General features: G+C 41.6%; 1 protein-coding gene across 1 annotated transcript in view; it reads left to right on the top strand.

Annotated features, from left to right (window-relative positions):
- Positions 1-11,904, top strand: part of LOC101169039 (voltage-dependent T-type calcium channel subunit alpha-1I) — a 115,564-nt gene extending 103,660 nt beyond the window's left edge. The window contains exons 33-35 of the mRNA XM_023957619.1: positions 7,288-7,504; positions 8,309-8,508; positions 8,725-11,904. Coding sequence (XP_023813387.1) covers positions 7,288-7,504; positions 8,309-8,508; positions 8,725-9,453 — 1,146 coding nt within the window. The 3' untranslated portion in view covers positions 9,454-11,904. The remainder of the gene's footprint in view (positions 1-7,287; positions 7,505-8,308; positions 8,509-8,724) is intronic.
- Positions 11,905-17,495: the final 5,591 nt, after the last annotated feature.

Raw genomic sequence — 17,495 nt, 5'->3', positions numbered from 1 at the left:
TTATGCACACATCTGCACCTTTGTAGTATGGGTGGGGGGTCTTCTTTCACGTCCTCACCTCTCTCTGTACCGTTCTCATGTTGTTCTCTTCTAGGTCCTCTTTACCGAAGTCACACAACAACGGCATTGATGTGTGAAAGTACGGTACATAGAAAATATGATAAAAAGCAGAGAGCCGCATGCAGCTCAAGAGCCCCCTGCTCTGAAAAATGAAAGTCCCGACCCGCTGCCTCGCCGGATTTGAACAGCAAATTTCAGTCAATCAGATCAACCAGAAAAGTTACCGCCCCCAAGTGACAAACACACACCTGAACATCACCCCCCAAGTGACAAAAACGCCCCCTTAACACTGCGTGCAAATCCTAGTGAGGGCGCAAAGGAGAATTGACCTCGCGGGATCACTGCTCAGTAAGGATTGCAGGTGTGCAGTTTTCAAATGCGGCGTCGCTCTGGTAGAATTGCGCCTGCGCGGTTTTAAGGTTCGCTGAGTTCCTAATTCCGCCCGCTCAGTTGTCTTTACGCCCTTTCACTTTATGGCAGCGATGAAATGCCATATAAATCTTCCAGCATGACAATGATCCCAAACACAACGGCTGACTATGTAGAAAGCATTTCTTGGTTCTGAAGTGACCTAGCCAGTCAATACAGAATCCATGGAGGACATCTAAGGCTACGTTCACACTGCAGGCTGAAACGACCCAATTCCGAATTTTTTGCCCCTAAGCGGCCCAATTCCGATCTTTTCATGACAGTCTGAATGACACAGATCCGATCTTTTCAATTGCGACCCAGGCCCCGTGGGTTTGCCGTCCTGATTCCGAATTGTAGCCGTTCTTTTCAATTGCGACCGCCGTCTGACCGGCCAGGCGACTTGATTCCGAACTGTACGTCATCGACACGCAACAAACGTCATCATTTTGCGTTGAAGTAGGCGGGAACGAGAACGTAAACATCAACCATGGTGGACGATGCTGCTGAGACCAGACAGTGGAAGGGAAGCAGGTCACGGATTGGATTAATATTTGGGCTGATCGCTCTATTCAGGCCAAACTCCAGGGCTCTGATCGCAACTGGGCGGTTTTTGAAAAAATTTCCAGATAAATGGCAGAGCGTGGTGTTGAACCTTTCCCGCATAACTTTTTTTTCTTTCTCCCCTTTGACCGTGCTCAAGCGCAGGGGACCCAGGCGATCCTCCTCCTCCTCCCTGTTCTGATCCTTAGATTCTCCAGAACGGGTTAATAAAGAGTCCATAGCATTTATTCTGGGGGAAACCTTCTTTTATTACCGTCCTCCGTAACACACAACATGAATGCGCGCACACACTGCCCCCCCCCCTATTCTCTATCGCGGCACGCGCTTGCACACACGCGGGCGAGCGGCTCCAACACATACACATTTCCATTCCACAACAGTGGGTACAGACGATCCCAACTCCATTGCCTTTTTAAAATGAGAAGATTGTAATTGTGCTGCTCCTCCGTGAAAATAAATTTAATATTACAAAAAGAGCTCCGCTTTTGACAACACTGTTGTTGATGTAGTATAGTTAAGTTCCTGAATTATCGCGAGATAGGCAGATAGAGAGGGCGGGAAAGGGAGAAGGACAGGAGACGAGGAAGCTGGAAGATTGAATGAAAGGTGTGTTTAATAAAACAAGATAAAACTAAACTAAAGGACTGTTTATTTAGACAACACAACATTTTCGGCGACGAGGATTATTTTTCAAAAGACCCCATGAAGAAGAAGGACGATTAGGATTTACGTCCCAGCCAAGGAAGACAGAAAAGAAAATTCAGCGATGTCGTCTGACGAGCAGCACCAAGGATCTGCACGAGCTGCACCAGGACCAAGCTATGCTCAGCTTGCCCCGCCGGTTCCGCTGAACCTTAGCGCATCAGATTTATTCACGGAATATAACCTATGGATGGACTCCTATAGATTTTTCGAAGTTGCCAGTGGTACGATTAATGCACAAGATTCGGTAAGAAGAGCCACACTGTTGCATTGCATAGGAGCGCCAACTCAGAGGATTTTCGCCAATCTTCCTGGAGACAAAGGTACGCATGCTCAGACTGTTGCTGCGCTAGACGCGTATTTTACTCCGCGGAGAAATATAGTTCTGGAGCGACACAAGTTTCGGCTCCGAGCTCAGTACCCGGATGAAACCGTTGATGCGTTTGTAAATGCATTAAGAGAGCTGGCAAAGTCATGTGACTTTGGCGCACTGGAGAATGACATGCTACGGGATCAGATAGTGGAGAAATGCGCGATGAAACGGCTACGCGACAAGTTATTACAGGAAGATGGACTGAGTTTAGACAAAGCACTGTCAATAGCACGAGCTTTTGAAGCAGCACAGGCAGAATCTAAACTTTTCACCGAGAGTTCTGGTCACCGAACAAGGGAAAATCAAGTGAATTTCACTAAGAAAAGTGCACGCTCAAATGGCGGATGTGCAGCCGGAGCGGCGCGCGACACTAAAGGCAGCCACGAGCGAGCCGACAGCGACACCCAGTGTCACAGATGCGGAATGAACACTCACACAGCAGATGAATGCGGTGCAAAGACAGCGACGTGTCTTTTCTGTCGGAAAACAGGACATTACGCGCGAATGTGTTTTAAAAAGAAAAAGAACACGCCCGCCACAACTAAAGACCGGAATAGAGAAAAAGAAAAGACAAAATCCAGGAAACCTGTGAGAGCAGTAGTACAGAATGCTTCTGACTCTGATTCAGATGAGTTTGTACATGCTGTGAATTCTGAAGGCACTGAGACAATTAAGGTGAATGGACAATGGCTGAAAATGGTCATAGACACAGGAAGTGGCAGAAATTTCATTGGAGAGAATCTTTATAAGAGAATAATGTCCACTAAAACAGAACTGAAACCAACCAAAAAGAAATTTTATGCTTATGCTCAGACAACTCCACTTAAATGTGTGGGTTACTTTGAGGCAGAAATGAGATGGAAGAACAACATCATCATGGACAAGATATATGTGATTGAAGGTAATGTAGAAGCACTGCTGGGAAGAAAAGCAATTTTTGAGTTAAAAATATTTAACACAGGAGAAAAAGTGAACACAGTAGAGCAGACGCAACGATTCAGCGAGCTCGTTACAGAATACCCACTAGTCTTTAAAGGACTTGGTCAGATTAAGGGTTACAGTCATAAGGTCACAGTTGATGAAAAAGTCCATCCTGTAGCACAGGGTTTGAGGAGAGTCCCTTATCCTATGTTGGAAGCTGTAAACCAGGAACTAGATAAGATGCTTGAACAAGGTATAATAGAAGAGGTGAATGAAGGATCAGAATGGGTTTCGAATATCCTGATTGTACCAAAGAAAGACACAAAAGAAGTGAGGCTATGTGTAGACCTCAGAGAAGTGAACAGAGCCGTGATCAGGGAAAGACATCCAGTCCCAACAGTCGATAGCATCTTACAGGCAGTTCAAGGAGCTAAAGTGTTCGCTAAGTTAGATGCAAGAAAAGGGTTTTGGCAGTGTGACTTAGCACCAGAATCCAGACCTCTGACAACGTTCATTACACACAGAGGTTGCTACCGCTTCAGAAAAGTTCCCTTTGGATTATCGAGTGCACCAGAAGCCTACCAGAAGGCTATGGACATCATGTTATGTGGAATGCCTGGCACAGTTTGCTACATGGATGATGTTGTGGTCTTTGCAGAGAGTGAAGAGCAGCTAGAAAAGAGACTGAGGCAAGTCTTTCAGAGATTTCAGGACAGAGGTCTAACCCTCAACAGAGACAAGTGCATTTTTGGACTACAGCAGATTGAGATACTTGGACACGTAATCACTGCGGAAGGAATCAAACCAGACCCAAGAAAGGTTGAAGCCATTTCCAAAGCACCCAGGCCTGAAAATGTTCAGCTACTCCGCTCGTTCCTAGGCACCTGTGGATTTCTGATGAAGTTCATACCGAACTATGCAAACTTATCAGAACCGCTACGGAAGCTGACTAGAAAAGGACAAGTGTGGGAATGGACGAATGAAGCAGAGAGCTCATTCCAAGCAATGAAAGAAGCGTTGGTGAGTGAACCATGCTTGGCATACTTTAAACTAGGTGCACCTACAGTTGTCATTAGTGATGCAAGCCCAGTAGGACTAGGCGCAGTTTTGCTACAAACTCAGCAAGATGGACAGAACAAGCCAGTAGCATATGCAAGTCGTTCGTTGACTCCCACTGAACGTCGCTACTCCCAAATAGAACGTGAGGCTTTAGGTTGTGTATGGTCGGTGGAACATTTTAGAACCTACTTGTGGGGAGGCAAGTTTACTTTGCAAACGGACCACAAACCTCTAATTTACATGTTCAACCCAGACAAAGCGACGCTGACACCTCCACGAATACAAAGACTTGGCTTACGACTACAACCATACGACTACAAGATCGAACACATAGTTGGAAAGTCTAATGTTGCTGACTTACTCTCAAGACTTCCTTTACCTGAGACTGAGTATAACGAGTATGTGGAAACATATGTAGACAAAGTCCTGTCATTAACCATGCATGGAGTACAAGCTATGAGCCTTCAGGACATAAAGCAGAAAACAGCTGAGGATGAAACACTGAAACAACTACATGAAATCATTTAGACAGGAACATGGCCAAATCCAGTTCCGGTGGAACTGCAGCCATATAACAGATGTGCAAAAGAGTTATGTACATATGACGGACTTCTACTGAGAGGACACAGGATAGTGCTACCCAGAGAAATGGTAAGACAAGCACTGCAGATTGGACACGAGACTCACCAAGGGGTGGTTCGTACCAAACAATATCTAAGGAGTAAATTCTACTGGCCCAACATGGACTTAGATGTAGAAAGACTGATCAGAAACTGCTCCGCCTGTGTTCTCAACCAGCCACTACATGAAGACCAACCCCTCCAACCACTGGAACTGCCACCAAGACCATGGACTAAGATTGGTATGGATCTGGTAGGTCCTATCCAAAACCAGTACATACTGACTGTGATCGATTACTACACTTCATTTCCAGAGGCTGTTGTTATCTCAGACATTTCTTCAGCTACTGTAGTTACAGAACTGACAAAGATATTTTCTAGATTTGGCTATCCCCCAGAAGCTGTTACTGACAATGGCAGGCAGTTTGTAGGACAGGTTTTAGAGTAATTTCTAAAGTCATGTGGAATTAAGCACATCAGAGCATCACCTTATTTTCCACAGAGCAATGGTAAAGTGGAGAGGTTTTTACAGATACCTAAAGAAAGCATTCAAGGCAAGCAAATGTGAAGGAAAGACATGGAAAGAAGAACTTCCAAAAATATTAATGGCATATCGTTCGACACCACACAGAGCGTCAGGAGAAACACCAGCCATGTTAATGTTTGGAAGAGACATCCGTACTAAATGTCCAAATCTTGAAAAAGATCTACCTCTAACAGAAAAGGAGAAAGCAACCGATGTAAGAAAGCATCACAAGGAATACCAAACCAAAATGAAACACTACGCTGACCAGACCAGCAGAGCCAAGGAGCACAATTTTAAAGCAGGTGATATAGTTTATATTGCAAGTATGGAAAATGGAAAACTGGATCCAACATTCAGAGAGACTCGCTATGTATTGCTGAAGAACACCTCTGACAGCTCATTTGAACTGGTCAACACAGAGGATGGATCTAAAGTGATCAGGAATGTCAAACATCTTCGTAAAACACCATTGGAGGTTGACTTTGACATACCAGAGCCTTCATCAGCCTGCAGTGAACCAAACTATCATGAGGCAAAGGATGCGTCAACTGCGGAGACTACTCCAGCACTTGAGATTCCACCAGAACGTGACCCCTCTTCATCTGATGTCATCACTACCAGGAAAGGCCGGGTTATCAGAAAGCCCATCAGATACAGAGAGACTTAAATAGAAAAAAACAAAACAAAACAATAACATGTATATGTTCTCATTATTGACAAGTTTTGTTACAACTGTATTTGAAAAGAATTTGATTTAATTTGAGAACAAAGTGATTTGTTTATTATAAGAAAATTTAGTTTGAGAACAATGTGATTTGTTTATTAAGAAAATTTATGTGGTAGGAAGTTTTTATTCTAAACAAGGGAGGAAAATGTAGTATAGTTAAGTTCCTGAATTATCGCGAGATAGGCAGATAGAGAGGGCGGGAAAGGGAGAAGGACAGGAGACGAGGAAGCTGGAAGATTGAATGAAAGGTGTGTTTAATAAAACAAGATAAAACTAAACTAAAGGACTGTTTATTTAGACAACACAACAGTTGACATCTGCTCCGCAAACAAGTGACGTCGTTCACCGTTGAGTATTCTTCTGGCTTCTGCGCATGCGGGTCTCGTTTGGGTCGTGTCACGGTCACACTGGAGATCACAAAAGTTCGGATTTACTTGGAAATGTGAACGGTCTAGCAAACAATTCGGATTTTAAAAAAAAATCCGAATTGAGCATTAAGCCCTGCAGTGTGAACGTAGCCTAAGATCTGTATTGCCCTTGACAACCCCAAAAATAACACAATTGTTGAGGAGATAGAATGGACCAAGATATCAATGAGTGAGTGCAGACCTGGTGAAGACCTACATAAAACGTTATGGGTTACATTTTAATTTTTTTTACGCAAGTACTTACTCTCTGCACCATTATACAAATGTGTTTTTTTTTTTAATCATGCCATGTGATTTTCTGAATGCTTTTACATTCTGTTTCTCACAGCTGGAGTGTATCTTTACAGACCTCTTATTTTTTTAAAGCGGGACAACTTTTAGGCTTGGTGACTGACAAATATTTTATTGCCTCGCTGTATGGTACAGCATTGGTAAAGCAGTTGGGTTCTAATCTCCATGGATGACATTGCATTAACCTCTATTAACCTCCTGGCTGTTTTTTATGTATAAACTCAAGTTTCCTGTACCAAAATACATGCAGAAGCTGCACACCCCCCAACAGCTACAACTCCATTCCACTCCAAACTATGGATGACCTTTCAAATGCACATTTATAAAATTACTGCCTTCCAGCTATTAATGGGATATTTGAGGAAGTTGCAGTCCTGACCATTTAACTGAAATAAAAAGCAAAAAGAATAAACTAAGCTAGTGATTTGTATTTTTTATGTTTGCTTTGTTTGGACTCTAACTTTCATATATAATGTGAATCTTAACTCTTAAATTACCCTTTGGAAAGATTTTTTATGCCCTAATTTGACAGACTTTAACAGATGTTGTCATAGAAACCTTAAGCCTCAAGACTCCTCCTCAATGTTGGAAATTGTGGTATTTTTCAGGAGAGGTCCAATAGTGACTCTCTCAGCTCTGAGGAGGCCGATGGTGGAGGAGGTCACGACAGGGACCACCATGCTCAGATGGAGGTGCACGACCAGGTGGCAGGGTCCTGCCAGCCTTGCAGAGCCCTCAGCTCTGGAACAGATACAAGGATGGCTCCACAGAGGATGGAAATGCAAACACACCAGTTACATATGTGCTCGCCTCCCTACAGCTCTGGTTAGTGAACCCACAAATGGATTATTTGTACAAAGATTTGCATGTGTTTATGTATTGCAAGGTTTTTTTCCTTGATAATTATTCTTTTCAACAGTTGTTGTGGTTTGCTTGCCAACATAAAGTTAAAAAAAAAACAAATAATATTGCAGAGCACATTTTTCTGACCTTACACAAGAAAGTCTAAAATAGTTATTACTGCAGAACTCAAAAGAAAAGTCAAATCATCTTTATATACAGTGGTTACAGAAGTTTAAGGAAGAAGACTCAATGGCAGACCATTGATTAAAGGGTATGTACAGAGGGAATTATTAAGGAAAACTATATAAGACTAACACCAAAATAAATAAATCCAACCAGAGCAGCATTCAGATGGATCGATGAGCCATGAATAACAGAAGGAGGAACAAGAATATACATCCAGAAGTATAAAAAAAGGACACAAAGAAAAACAGAAAAAGAGACCAATGAGCAGAAGCTCTTGATAAACGGGAACTTCCATGCATGGTAAATCTATGTGAACAACACATTCATTCATTAGCAACACTGCATATTTATCAGCTTTGAGAGTGCTTGAGTTTCTGACCATTGCCCTGCAGCAGAAGAGCTCAGCACAGGAAAGCACCATAATTATCTGTGCTGACTGAATTGGAGGTTTGCTTGTCATTCCTTCTTAAAAGCTATTGAATTGCTGTAGCTACAGAAGAATACAAACCTTTATGCCCCACCGTGATGACCAATCAGTCACAGAAGACCACTGATCTATGAACCAGTAAAGGATATTAATGTAGTGTCTGTTGTCTCTAGGTGTTATCTCCAGGAAGGAAACGAGTGAGGAAGGAGAAGCCAGTGGTGTTTCTACTCCCTTCCACTCTGCAGGAACCCCCATCCCAGTACCCAACCGTAGTAGGAGCCTGCGTTTGTCAAGGGGTTCTAGAATGACCTCTCCATCCTCCTGGGCTTCATTCAGCTCCCCTGTAGCCCAAAGAAAGATGCTTTGTGCACAAGTAAGAAAGAGAGACATATTTAACGAACAGACATTGTAGACGTCAAGATGAATTTACCTGCTGTACAGCATCACTGGATGCTTTGAAAGGCCCTTTTCAAATTAAAAGTGTTAATAATATTATTCAAACTAGTCTACTTGAAAAGAAGATTACTATCCTTTGATTTTATAACATTTTTTCACTTCACCAATTCCTTTTCTATTTTTTTTGCTTTAGTACCCATCCCACAGTGACTCATCCCTTGCTACTGGAAGCTCTGAAGGCAGCCTTCAGACCACCCTGGAAGAAGGACTGAGCTTCAGTGTCTCCCCACCACACAACGTGGATGTGCCCATAACAGCGCCGCTGCTTCCCATGTGCCCAGTCGCACCCCATGAAGACAGAACTTCGATCTTCTCTCCACTTCAGACCATGAGCCCAAAGCTGAAACCATCATCCACTGTCACCCTACTGGCCACTAAAGGTCACCAGCGGAGCCAAAGCAGCGGGAGAGGCAGCACTAGCCCGGGATACACCCGTGATGACTCTATTGACCCCTCAGATGAGGATCTCGGCATAGGCATTGGGTCATCTATCGGGGGTTGTGGCTCAAGCCAAGCTGGTAACAGTGAACACTTGTCAGAGGCGCTAAGCAGCTTGTCACTGACTTCACTGCTGTCGCCCAGCTCCCTTGTGTATCAGGGAGGGGCCGTGAAGAAGTGCAACAGCACAGGCAGCTTGGACAAGGGGGGGATGATGTTGTCTTCCCGAAGCAGGGAGAACCGCAAGGAGATTATCGGCCTTGAGCTTATGGACCCCCAGGGTTTTTTGGCCAACCCCTGGACGGGGGTATTAGTCGATACAAGAAGAGGAGAAGGAGGAGGGGAAACGGAAGATAGAGAGCAGGGTTTGAAAGGAAAGAGCTCAAGCCAAACAACCTTGGGGCCCTGTCGAAAAAATAGATGAAACCTGATGATCAATCTTTCCTTGTCTTTCCATTCCTTGGAACGAAATCCACTGCTGCCCATCTCAGTCTCTCTGCTTCTTCAGCAAAGCAGATATTTGATGACACACGATGATCCGCATCCCAAAAGCGAACCCTTAACTCTCCTCTTCAGTCTCTTTATGTACATTTATGACATGCCTGTGCTCTGTTTATGCTATGTTGGGCTGTGGTCTTAGTTACAGTTTTATGGAGACAAATCACCCTGCAGATTGAAGGTCCAAGGGCTAAGAAGAGGTCCCTCTATCCTCTTGGGGTTGTAGCTATGGAACACGTTATGTGGTAGGCTCTGCTCATACAGGAAAATCAGGAAGCTCAGTCTTATCAGGGAGTCGACAGAAGTCTACCCGACAAAGACAAAACAAAGAGTCTTAACGTTGGTCGACTTTAGTTTGTAAAGGGCCGAGTTCAACGAGGCTGAAATGACAGAACAGAAGCACCCAAACTTGACACGGTCTATTTGTGCCGATCGGGATTGTTTTGATTTGTTGTGTCTCAGAGGCAGGACAGAAAGTTAGTGGGCGGAGGATCTGCAATGGCAGAATATATCAAGGTGGAAGGGAGGCTGGGAGAGAGGAAGGAAGTTTTTTTTTTTTTTTTTTTTTGTCCTTTGGATCGAAAAGCAGAAAGCGGATATAATGTCCATCTGTTCTGGCAGACGGAAACAATAAGTCCTACTCATTTTGGCAAAGGACTTCTGCTGTGATCAGAGCAAAACACGAGGTGGAGGAGATCTGCGGAATGTGTCCCCGTCGCTTGTGACTGTGTAAGACAGCACTTTCTCGGGTATCCAGAGCATGAATAAAATCATTCTCACCACTGACCCATACATCAGTGTTTTGAAACAGGAGATAGGTATTGACTTTGTGCATCTGTCAACCCTGTCTTCAGCAGGAGCAGAAAATTAAAAGAAATTGATTGACAGTGGAGGGATGATTCTGCATGGAGTGAATCGTGAAATTGGTTATTTTTCTTTCTATCTTGAGGATCTCTTGCTCATGAACGCAAGGAAATAAGTGTGAAAGAGAGGCAGGTTGAATGGAGATAAATAAACCCTTTCATAGGGCACAGCAATGTGTGCACCGTGCACCAAAACATCACTCACAAACAGTGAGACTTCAAGCACACTTCTTTTGACTCGACTCCTTCTCTACATCCTCAAGGATTACAGATGAATGGACAAAAATCACAAGGGGACCTTGACTGCATGATGGGATTGCATTTAACCAAGATTTTTTTTTATCTATATAAAGAGGTGTATCAAGATGTCAATGTTGGGTGATAACCATGTGATTCCTATTCAAATATTTTTGTAGAAAAGAGATTAGGCACGTGCAAGTGTTGTCCTTATTTGTCTCAACCCATGCAGTGTCTTTAACCTGTCGTCTGGGACTTTTTGTCTGCCAGTGGCTTCCAGTTTTTTAACATTTTTAAAAGGTGGACTATACAAAACAACAAAGCAAAAAAACTTCAAACTGACCTTTTGTGCGCCGAAGTCACCGTTCCCTGCAGCACATTTCTCAGTGGGAACACCCGTTCCTCATGGACCTTTTATTTTTCCAAGATGTTGGAGTCAAAGATAAATGGGAGCAGCCATATTCATTCACAACATGGGGACACAGCTTACGCATCTGGATGTGCACAAATAACTTTGTTTGCTTGTGGTCCCCCTGGCTGAAAACCATGAGCTGCGACGAAACATCTCAATGAAAGCTTTATTTTAATTCTCACATCATCATACATATCGATAATGGGCACTTTAGTGTTCTTTAAGCATGGTTGTGGGATTGCAATACAGAATGCTTTTTTAAAAGAAAAAAATGAAACCTTAAATTTATTTTCTAGCCCAAAACATACACTATGTTGTAGCAACACAATATTGTTTTAAATGTAAACTTATTTTGGCTTCGCCGCTTGATGACTTACGCCATCTAAGAGGGAGATGCCCATCTTTAAGCCTGATTCCCATAATTAGACTGTTGCATCCTTAGTGTTTAGATTATTTCTCAACATTAATTTCTCAGAAAAGAGTGAGATGATGTGAGAAAATCTGAGGGTTTGACCTCGTTGATCATGCAAAATCACTTTTATGACAATGTTTTATTGCAGTGTTTGATATGTGTGAGTGAGGCAGCTGTGTGTGTGTGCGAGTGTGTGTGTGTGTGTGTGTGCGTGTGTCTGTACGAGTGAGTTGAAGAAGTTGTCTTTTCCTGAAGTGTCTTGTTTGTCAGTGAGGATTGCTGAGGTTTAGGATTGAAGAGGAAAAACACGAAGCAACCAAGGGCTGTTTTAGCTTCAAAGATATACCTTTCTATCTTTCTGAGACAAATCCTTGTGTCAATGAATATAGCATCAAAGGTTAAAGCCTGACAACACAGCAATAAATGTTCTAAGTGTATGCCCTAAGTAAATGATGTCGATGTGGTTTTTATCTCCTCTGAATACAAGAGAATCTGTTGCCTTCTGCTACTTATCCAAGCCTCCTCTTATCCAGATGGCAAATCTGCCTACTCAGCGAGTGGTAACAAAGGAAAATAGTTCCAACTGGAAAATGTTCAAAAAACTAAAAGATATTGAATGTAGGTCAAGCGATTTAACTCTTTAACATCAGAAATGTCGCCAGCAACACCTAAATAACTCACACTCTATCACATACTCCTCAACTGTTTGCGCGATCAACGGAAATCAGCTCATTCTGACGCGGAGAAAAGCGGCTTTTCATAACGGCTTTGCATCAACATACAACACATTACTGATGTGAAGTGTTGCATAACAGCCCAAAGCCTCTGTACTCCGCGACAGAATCAGCTGAATTGCGTTTCTTACATTAACACTTCAATACTGTAAAGTGTTGCATATCAGCACAATATCAGTATCCACTGGAATTTCATTAATTCGTAAATGGTTGAAGAGTAATGCTATGTACACACCGGGCATGTGATGCACGTTCAAGAACGCGCTAAACAGGAAATCTTGAACTCGCTTTTAGCATATGTTGTTCACTCAGGCTCAGTGCGAAATGTCCAAGTGGTACAAATGTCGTAAATCTTGCTCCAGGCTTTTTCTTTCACAGCTTTGTTCTGATATATTAATCTGAATTGCTTCTGTAACCCTACAGCTTTTGCCTATACTTACATTTATCCATTATATGAATACATTTAAGTATCCTAATATGGATATGGAAAAAATGGTTTATTGAAATTCAGATTTTACTACCGCTTGATGATGTCATCAATAGTCGCGGTCATCTACATTTTTGAGTAGCTGCCAAATACATGACATTGGTTTTATAACTTTAAAAAGTCGTGCAAAAACAAATACTTATTTAAGAGTCATGTTGATTTACAAGAATACTTATATTTAAATGTAAACTTCAGTGCCTCACAGCATGTGAAGAATTGTCTTTCTCCTTCGTGCACAAACGCGATGTGGGTCACCCTACAGGCGAAAGAATAGCCAAACCGATGTCCCTATGGCTCTACCTTACAAAAAAGATTTATTTGGACACCACTACAACTTAAAATGTCCCTACAAACTAGAGCAATAGGCAGGAGTCAGAGGGGCAGGGAAGAAATTCAGATTTGCCAAAGCAGAATTATTAATTGCTCTTTCGTTGTCAATTTTCAAACAATTCACTGTTCCGTGTTTTGAAAAAGACGCTTAACCATACGTCACTACCAAATCTAAGTACCTAATGGGTCAAAGTTCAGCTGGTAAATGGACTTAACAACTTTTGCAGTGAAGCGTGAGGTTGAGAGTTTCAAATGCAGAAGCCTGAAACGCACATATACACCCTTTTACATAGACTTCACAGTGAAAGTTCATGCCAAGGCCGATAAGAATGCAGCATTAGATGTGGCTCCTTTACCTCTCCATTGTGTCTCTCTGGGCAAAGAAAGACGAAATAATAGTAGTCCTGACCACTAAAAAAGGATTTAAAAAGCAATGTTTGATTTCTATGAATTAGGTTTACACATGCCTGAGATGCTCCTACAGTAAGATAAACTGTTACGTTTTTTTAAACCACTGCTGACGTCCTTGCATTCCGTAAGCATTTTGCTGAGATTTCAAATACTATCAAAACTTTGGTAACAACCTTAATCTTCTGTAATTGCTCTTTTTTGTTACAAGTTTAAATTAAATGTTTAATCCTATATATACATTAATGTTCATTAGCTAAATTAAGAGAGTTGCTGAGAAAATAACGTGTACATTCTTTATTTAGGGTACTATTTCTATTTAATCATAAATAAACCAGTGAAGTCATGTTCAGGTAAACAGCAGTAGTAATTAAGGAAAAGGATGACAGCCCACCAAACTAAACCTATGATATAAGAAGAGAAAATGCCATTTTTGACTTACATTGTTTAATACTATTCGTGGGAGGACAATATCTCAGTGGGATGATCATATGTGGCAAAGGATGTCTCATTCCAAAAATAGAAACAGAATGTATACATATTTCAAAAGTAACAACAAATCTAAAGCAGTATCAAAGTATTAGAAAGGGTGAAATAAGACTTGACAGTTTTGATCAGTAGGAAACTGACCCAAATGTTTATTTTAATAATAAAGGTAGCAGTCCCCTGTGGTGTTCGACAGAATGTAAAGAAGCTCCGGTGTGAAAGGGTTAAACAAATATAAATTATCGTAAAATATAGTTATAAAGTTGTGATCTTTACACTTGATGTATGAAAATATGGCTGCTGGATTTTTGTCTGTACATTACAGAAAGCTGCATGCATCTAATGCAAGACTACATAAACTGTGTGTGTGAGCAAAGTGTGCCTTTGATGAATTCAGAATATCTAGTTGGTCTTATTTTTAAAATGGAGGAATTGTAAGTACATCAAATAATTAATTTCTATCTCACAGTTTGTTTTATTCGTTTTGTTTCTGAGTTCAGCAGCTCCACAGTAGAAAAGTGTGATTCTAGCAGCAACATTAAAAGACAAAATAAAGAGATAGACTCCAAAGTATCATCTTTAGAAAACTATGGGGAGATTTTGCATGTCTTTCCACTCTGCTGCAGATGCCTCTGTGCAGAGAATTATCGTAAACCTTGTGCTATCCTAGTCTTTGGGAGTTGGGTCATCTAGACCCCACAAGACACAGTGCGCTGAACCTTTTTTCTTTAATGATATGTGATCTTCACATGGTGTCCATGGATTACATGAAATCCTCTCACCTTTATCCACCTTTGTCATGGTAGGGATAACACATCAATGTAAGGGTGGGATCATAGGATATCACAAGGTTTAATCAATTTGTCGTCCTGCGCCACATGGGGTAGAATAGAAAGCATATGGTCAGGTCAGGCTGATACTACACTGATGTTTGGGTATAAAACAGTGTATTCAGTGATTTTTCAGACACATTTAGCTTAGACATTTCCGGTTAAATATAGTAGTTGACTCTAATTAACATGTGAATCATCACATTGCCTCCTAGCTTACAACAACATTTAAGATATTGGGTTTGTTTTAAATGGATTTTCCTTATCTTTGGTCTTAACTATTGACTGTATATCAGAACAGGACTGAATGACCCTTTCCTCCCCGTGTTCCAAACAGGAAGCACACCATGGTCCCAAATAGCTGATACCCCATAGACCTCTCTTGAGATATACAATTAATTAAGTCAGTTTATCTGTCAGAATAACCATTTTTGTTATCTTTTTAAAAATGTTCTTGCTAATCCTAATTTTTATTAATGATATTTTTTTTGTTCAGTGAGAGTTATCAAATTTTAAACTGCCCCTTCAGATGCCTCAATAAAAGTATACAGTCTCACGTTAAGGCGTTAGATTGTAGAAGGGGTGTGGCCTTCCAATAAACTCACTACTGGTTGGCAAGAGTGGTAACCATGGAAATGTTGACTCAGACTGACTTGGACCAATAATTTCTGGTTCCAACAGGGCAACGTCCTTAGCCAGAAAAAATGGAGACTGAAATGAAGTTATTTTGTTGGAACCGGAAGTAAACCCTTATCTATGGGTGGCATCACACTCGCTCGGTCCAGTTGTTTTATACACCCAGTGACATAAACTAGTCTTTTGGGTGTATAATTCACAAATGTCAATATCTATAGTTTTCAACTATGAATATATTAACGCATGTACTCTAATCTACAAAGGTAAAGGGCTGTGTTTAATCAGTATGAAAAAAAAAGGTCTAAATCATGCAAAGTACTATTACGGGGTATATTATTCATTCATCTTTTTAAACTGTTTTGTCCCTTTCGGGGTCACGGGGCTGCCGTAGGCTATCCCGGCCACTTTTGGGCAAAGGCAGGGGACATCCAGGACAGGTCACCAGTCTGACGACATGCACTCACATACACACCTAGGGACAATTTAGAGTACCCAATTAACCTATGAAGCATGTTTTATATAAATTATATTAAATTATATTATATTATATTATACATGCAAAAATTACATGTTAACAGACACTTCTTATATAAAGTGTATATAGATAGATAGATAGATAGATAGATAGATAGATAGATAGATAGATAGATAGATAGATAGATAGATAGATAGATAGATAGATAGATAGATAGATAGATAGATAGATAGATAGATAGATAGATAGATAGAATCTATAGTTTTCATGATTGTGGTTTGCATTAAAGGATTGTGGAAACACGTGAGCTGAATAAAGAGGGTGAGTCAAAAGAGTTTATGGAGAGGAGGATACACCAAAGAGACAGGACAGGGATTGGAGCAGGAAGTGTCTAAAGATGACATGGATGGCTTGATAGAAAAAAGCCAACCCACAGTGTGAGAGGTGATGAGATGCTGCAGGAGCGGGCCGCCTCTTCAGACAGCTTGTCATCGGCAGCACTGCTCAGCGGATCCGTCAGAGCGAGGGAGCACATTAAACATGCAAGCTGAACTCAGAGGTGTTGTTTACCTCACACCCCTCAACCAACCAGCCCTTCTACCTCATCAGACCTCTCAGATCCAGCTCTCCCTCCAGGCCCCTGTCCTTCAAATGTCACCGCAGGAGGTTTGAGGTGTGTGCAGCGAGTGGGGGAAATATGCACAAACAGGGGTGGGCTTGATTTGTGAACATCTTGTTCATTTACAAGGTCTTAAAAGAATGTGTCCTGTCATTTAGGCCTTTAACTTTAGTTTCCGTGGGAGACGAGCGTGCTCTTGAAGCGCCCTCTTGCAACATAAACTCCAAAGGTCAGAATGAGATTGATTACCTCCTGCAGCAACGCACAGAGCCCCTGAGACATCCAGCCTCCTTCAAAACAAGCCTTTTTTTTTTTTACCTCCCTCGGAAACCATTTGATTACATCTCCACCTTAACCTGTGTATCTTATAGATTTTGATTTATCACAAAAAGTGTTATTTTAGATGAAGTGTACCTGTAAAACACAAATATTTGTGTTCTATTTAAGGATTTCTGTCAGATGAGTCCCTCCAGACAGAGGGAAAAATGAAAAGACATCATGAGAGTAATCATATTGGGCCACAGGAAACCCTTAAACCTGTGGTCATTAGACCTTTTTAAATAAATCACCAACAAACCAATTTTTAACCCCGTGTCGCCTAAATTAATTACCAGCCAAGAAAGAAAGGGTTTTGCTTTCACATAGTTGCTAAATGAAGGTAATTCTGGAGCCAAAGTGGTTTGATGCATAATTGCATCAATAGGCGTCATGTGGTTAAACCTGTTGCTATGTGTGAATATTATTGACAGAATGTCTCACCTTTCTTCACTTGTTTTTTTAGGTTGTATTTCTATAATGATGGCCCCATAAGCCTTATGCCCACAGAGCACTTCTGAGACCTTCCTCACAGAGAAGTACTCGTACATCAAGCTGGCGTGTGGAAATCAGCACTTGTCAGCTGTCAAGGCCAACTGCCCAGGGAGTTGTCCTGATCCACTGATAGCATCTCATGCTCGGGAGAAAAAGTCTGATAAGGTGGGATGAGAGTATAGCTCAACAGAAGAATGGATAAAAAATGACTGAAATTCAAAAAGGATTG

The sequence above is a fragment of the Oryzias latipes genome, chromosome 8, assembly GCF_002234675.1.
Source record: "Oryzias latipes chromosome 8, ASM223467v1".
Classification (NCBI taxonomy): domain Eukaryota; kingdom Metazoa; phylum Chordata; class Actinopteri; order Beloniformes; family Adrianichthyidae; genus Oryzias; species Oryzias latipes.
Note: the sequence above shows the minus strand (reverse complement) of the source record. Positions and strands in the feature narration are given on the sequence as shown.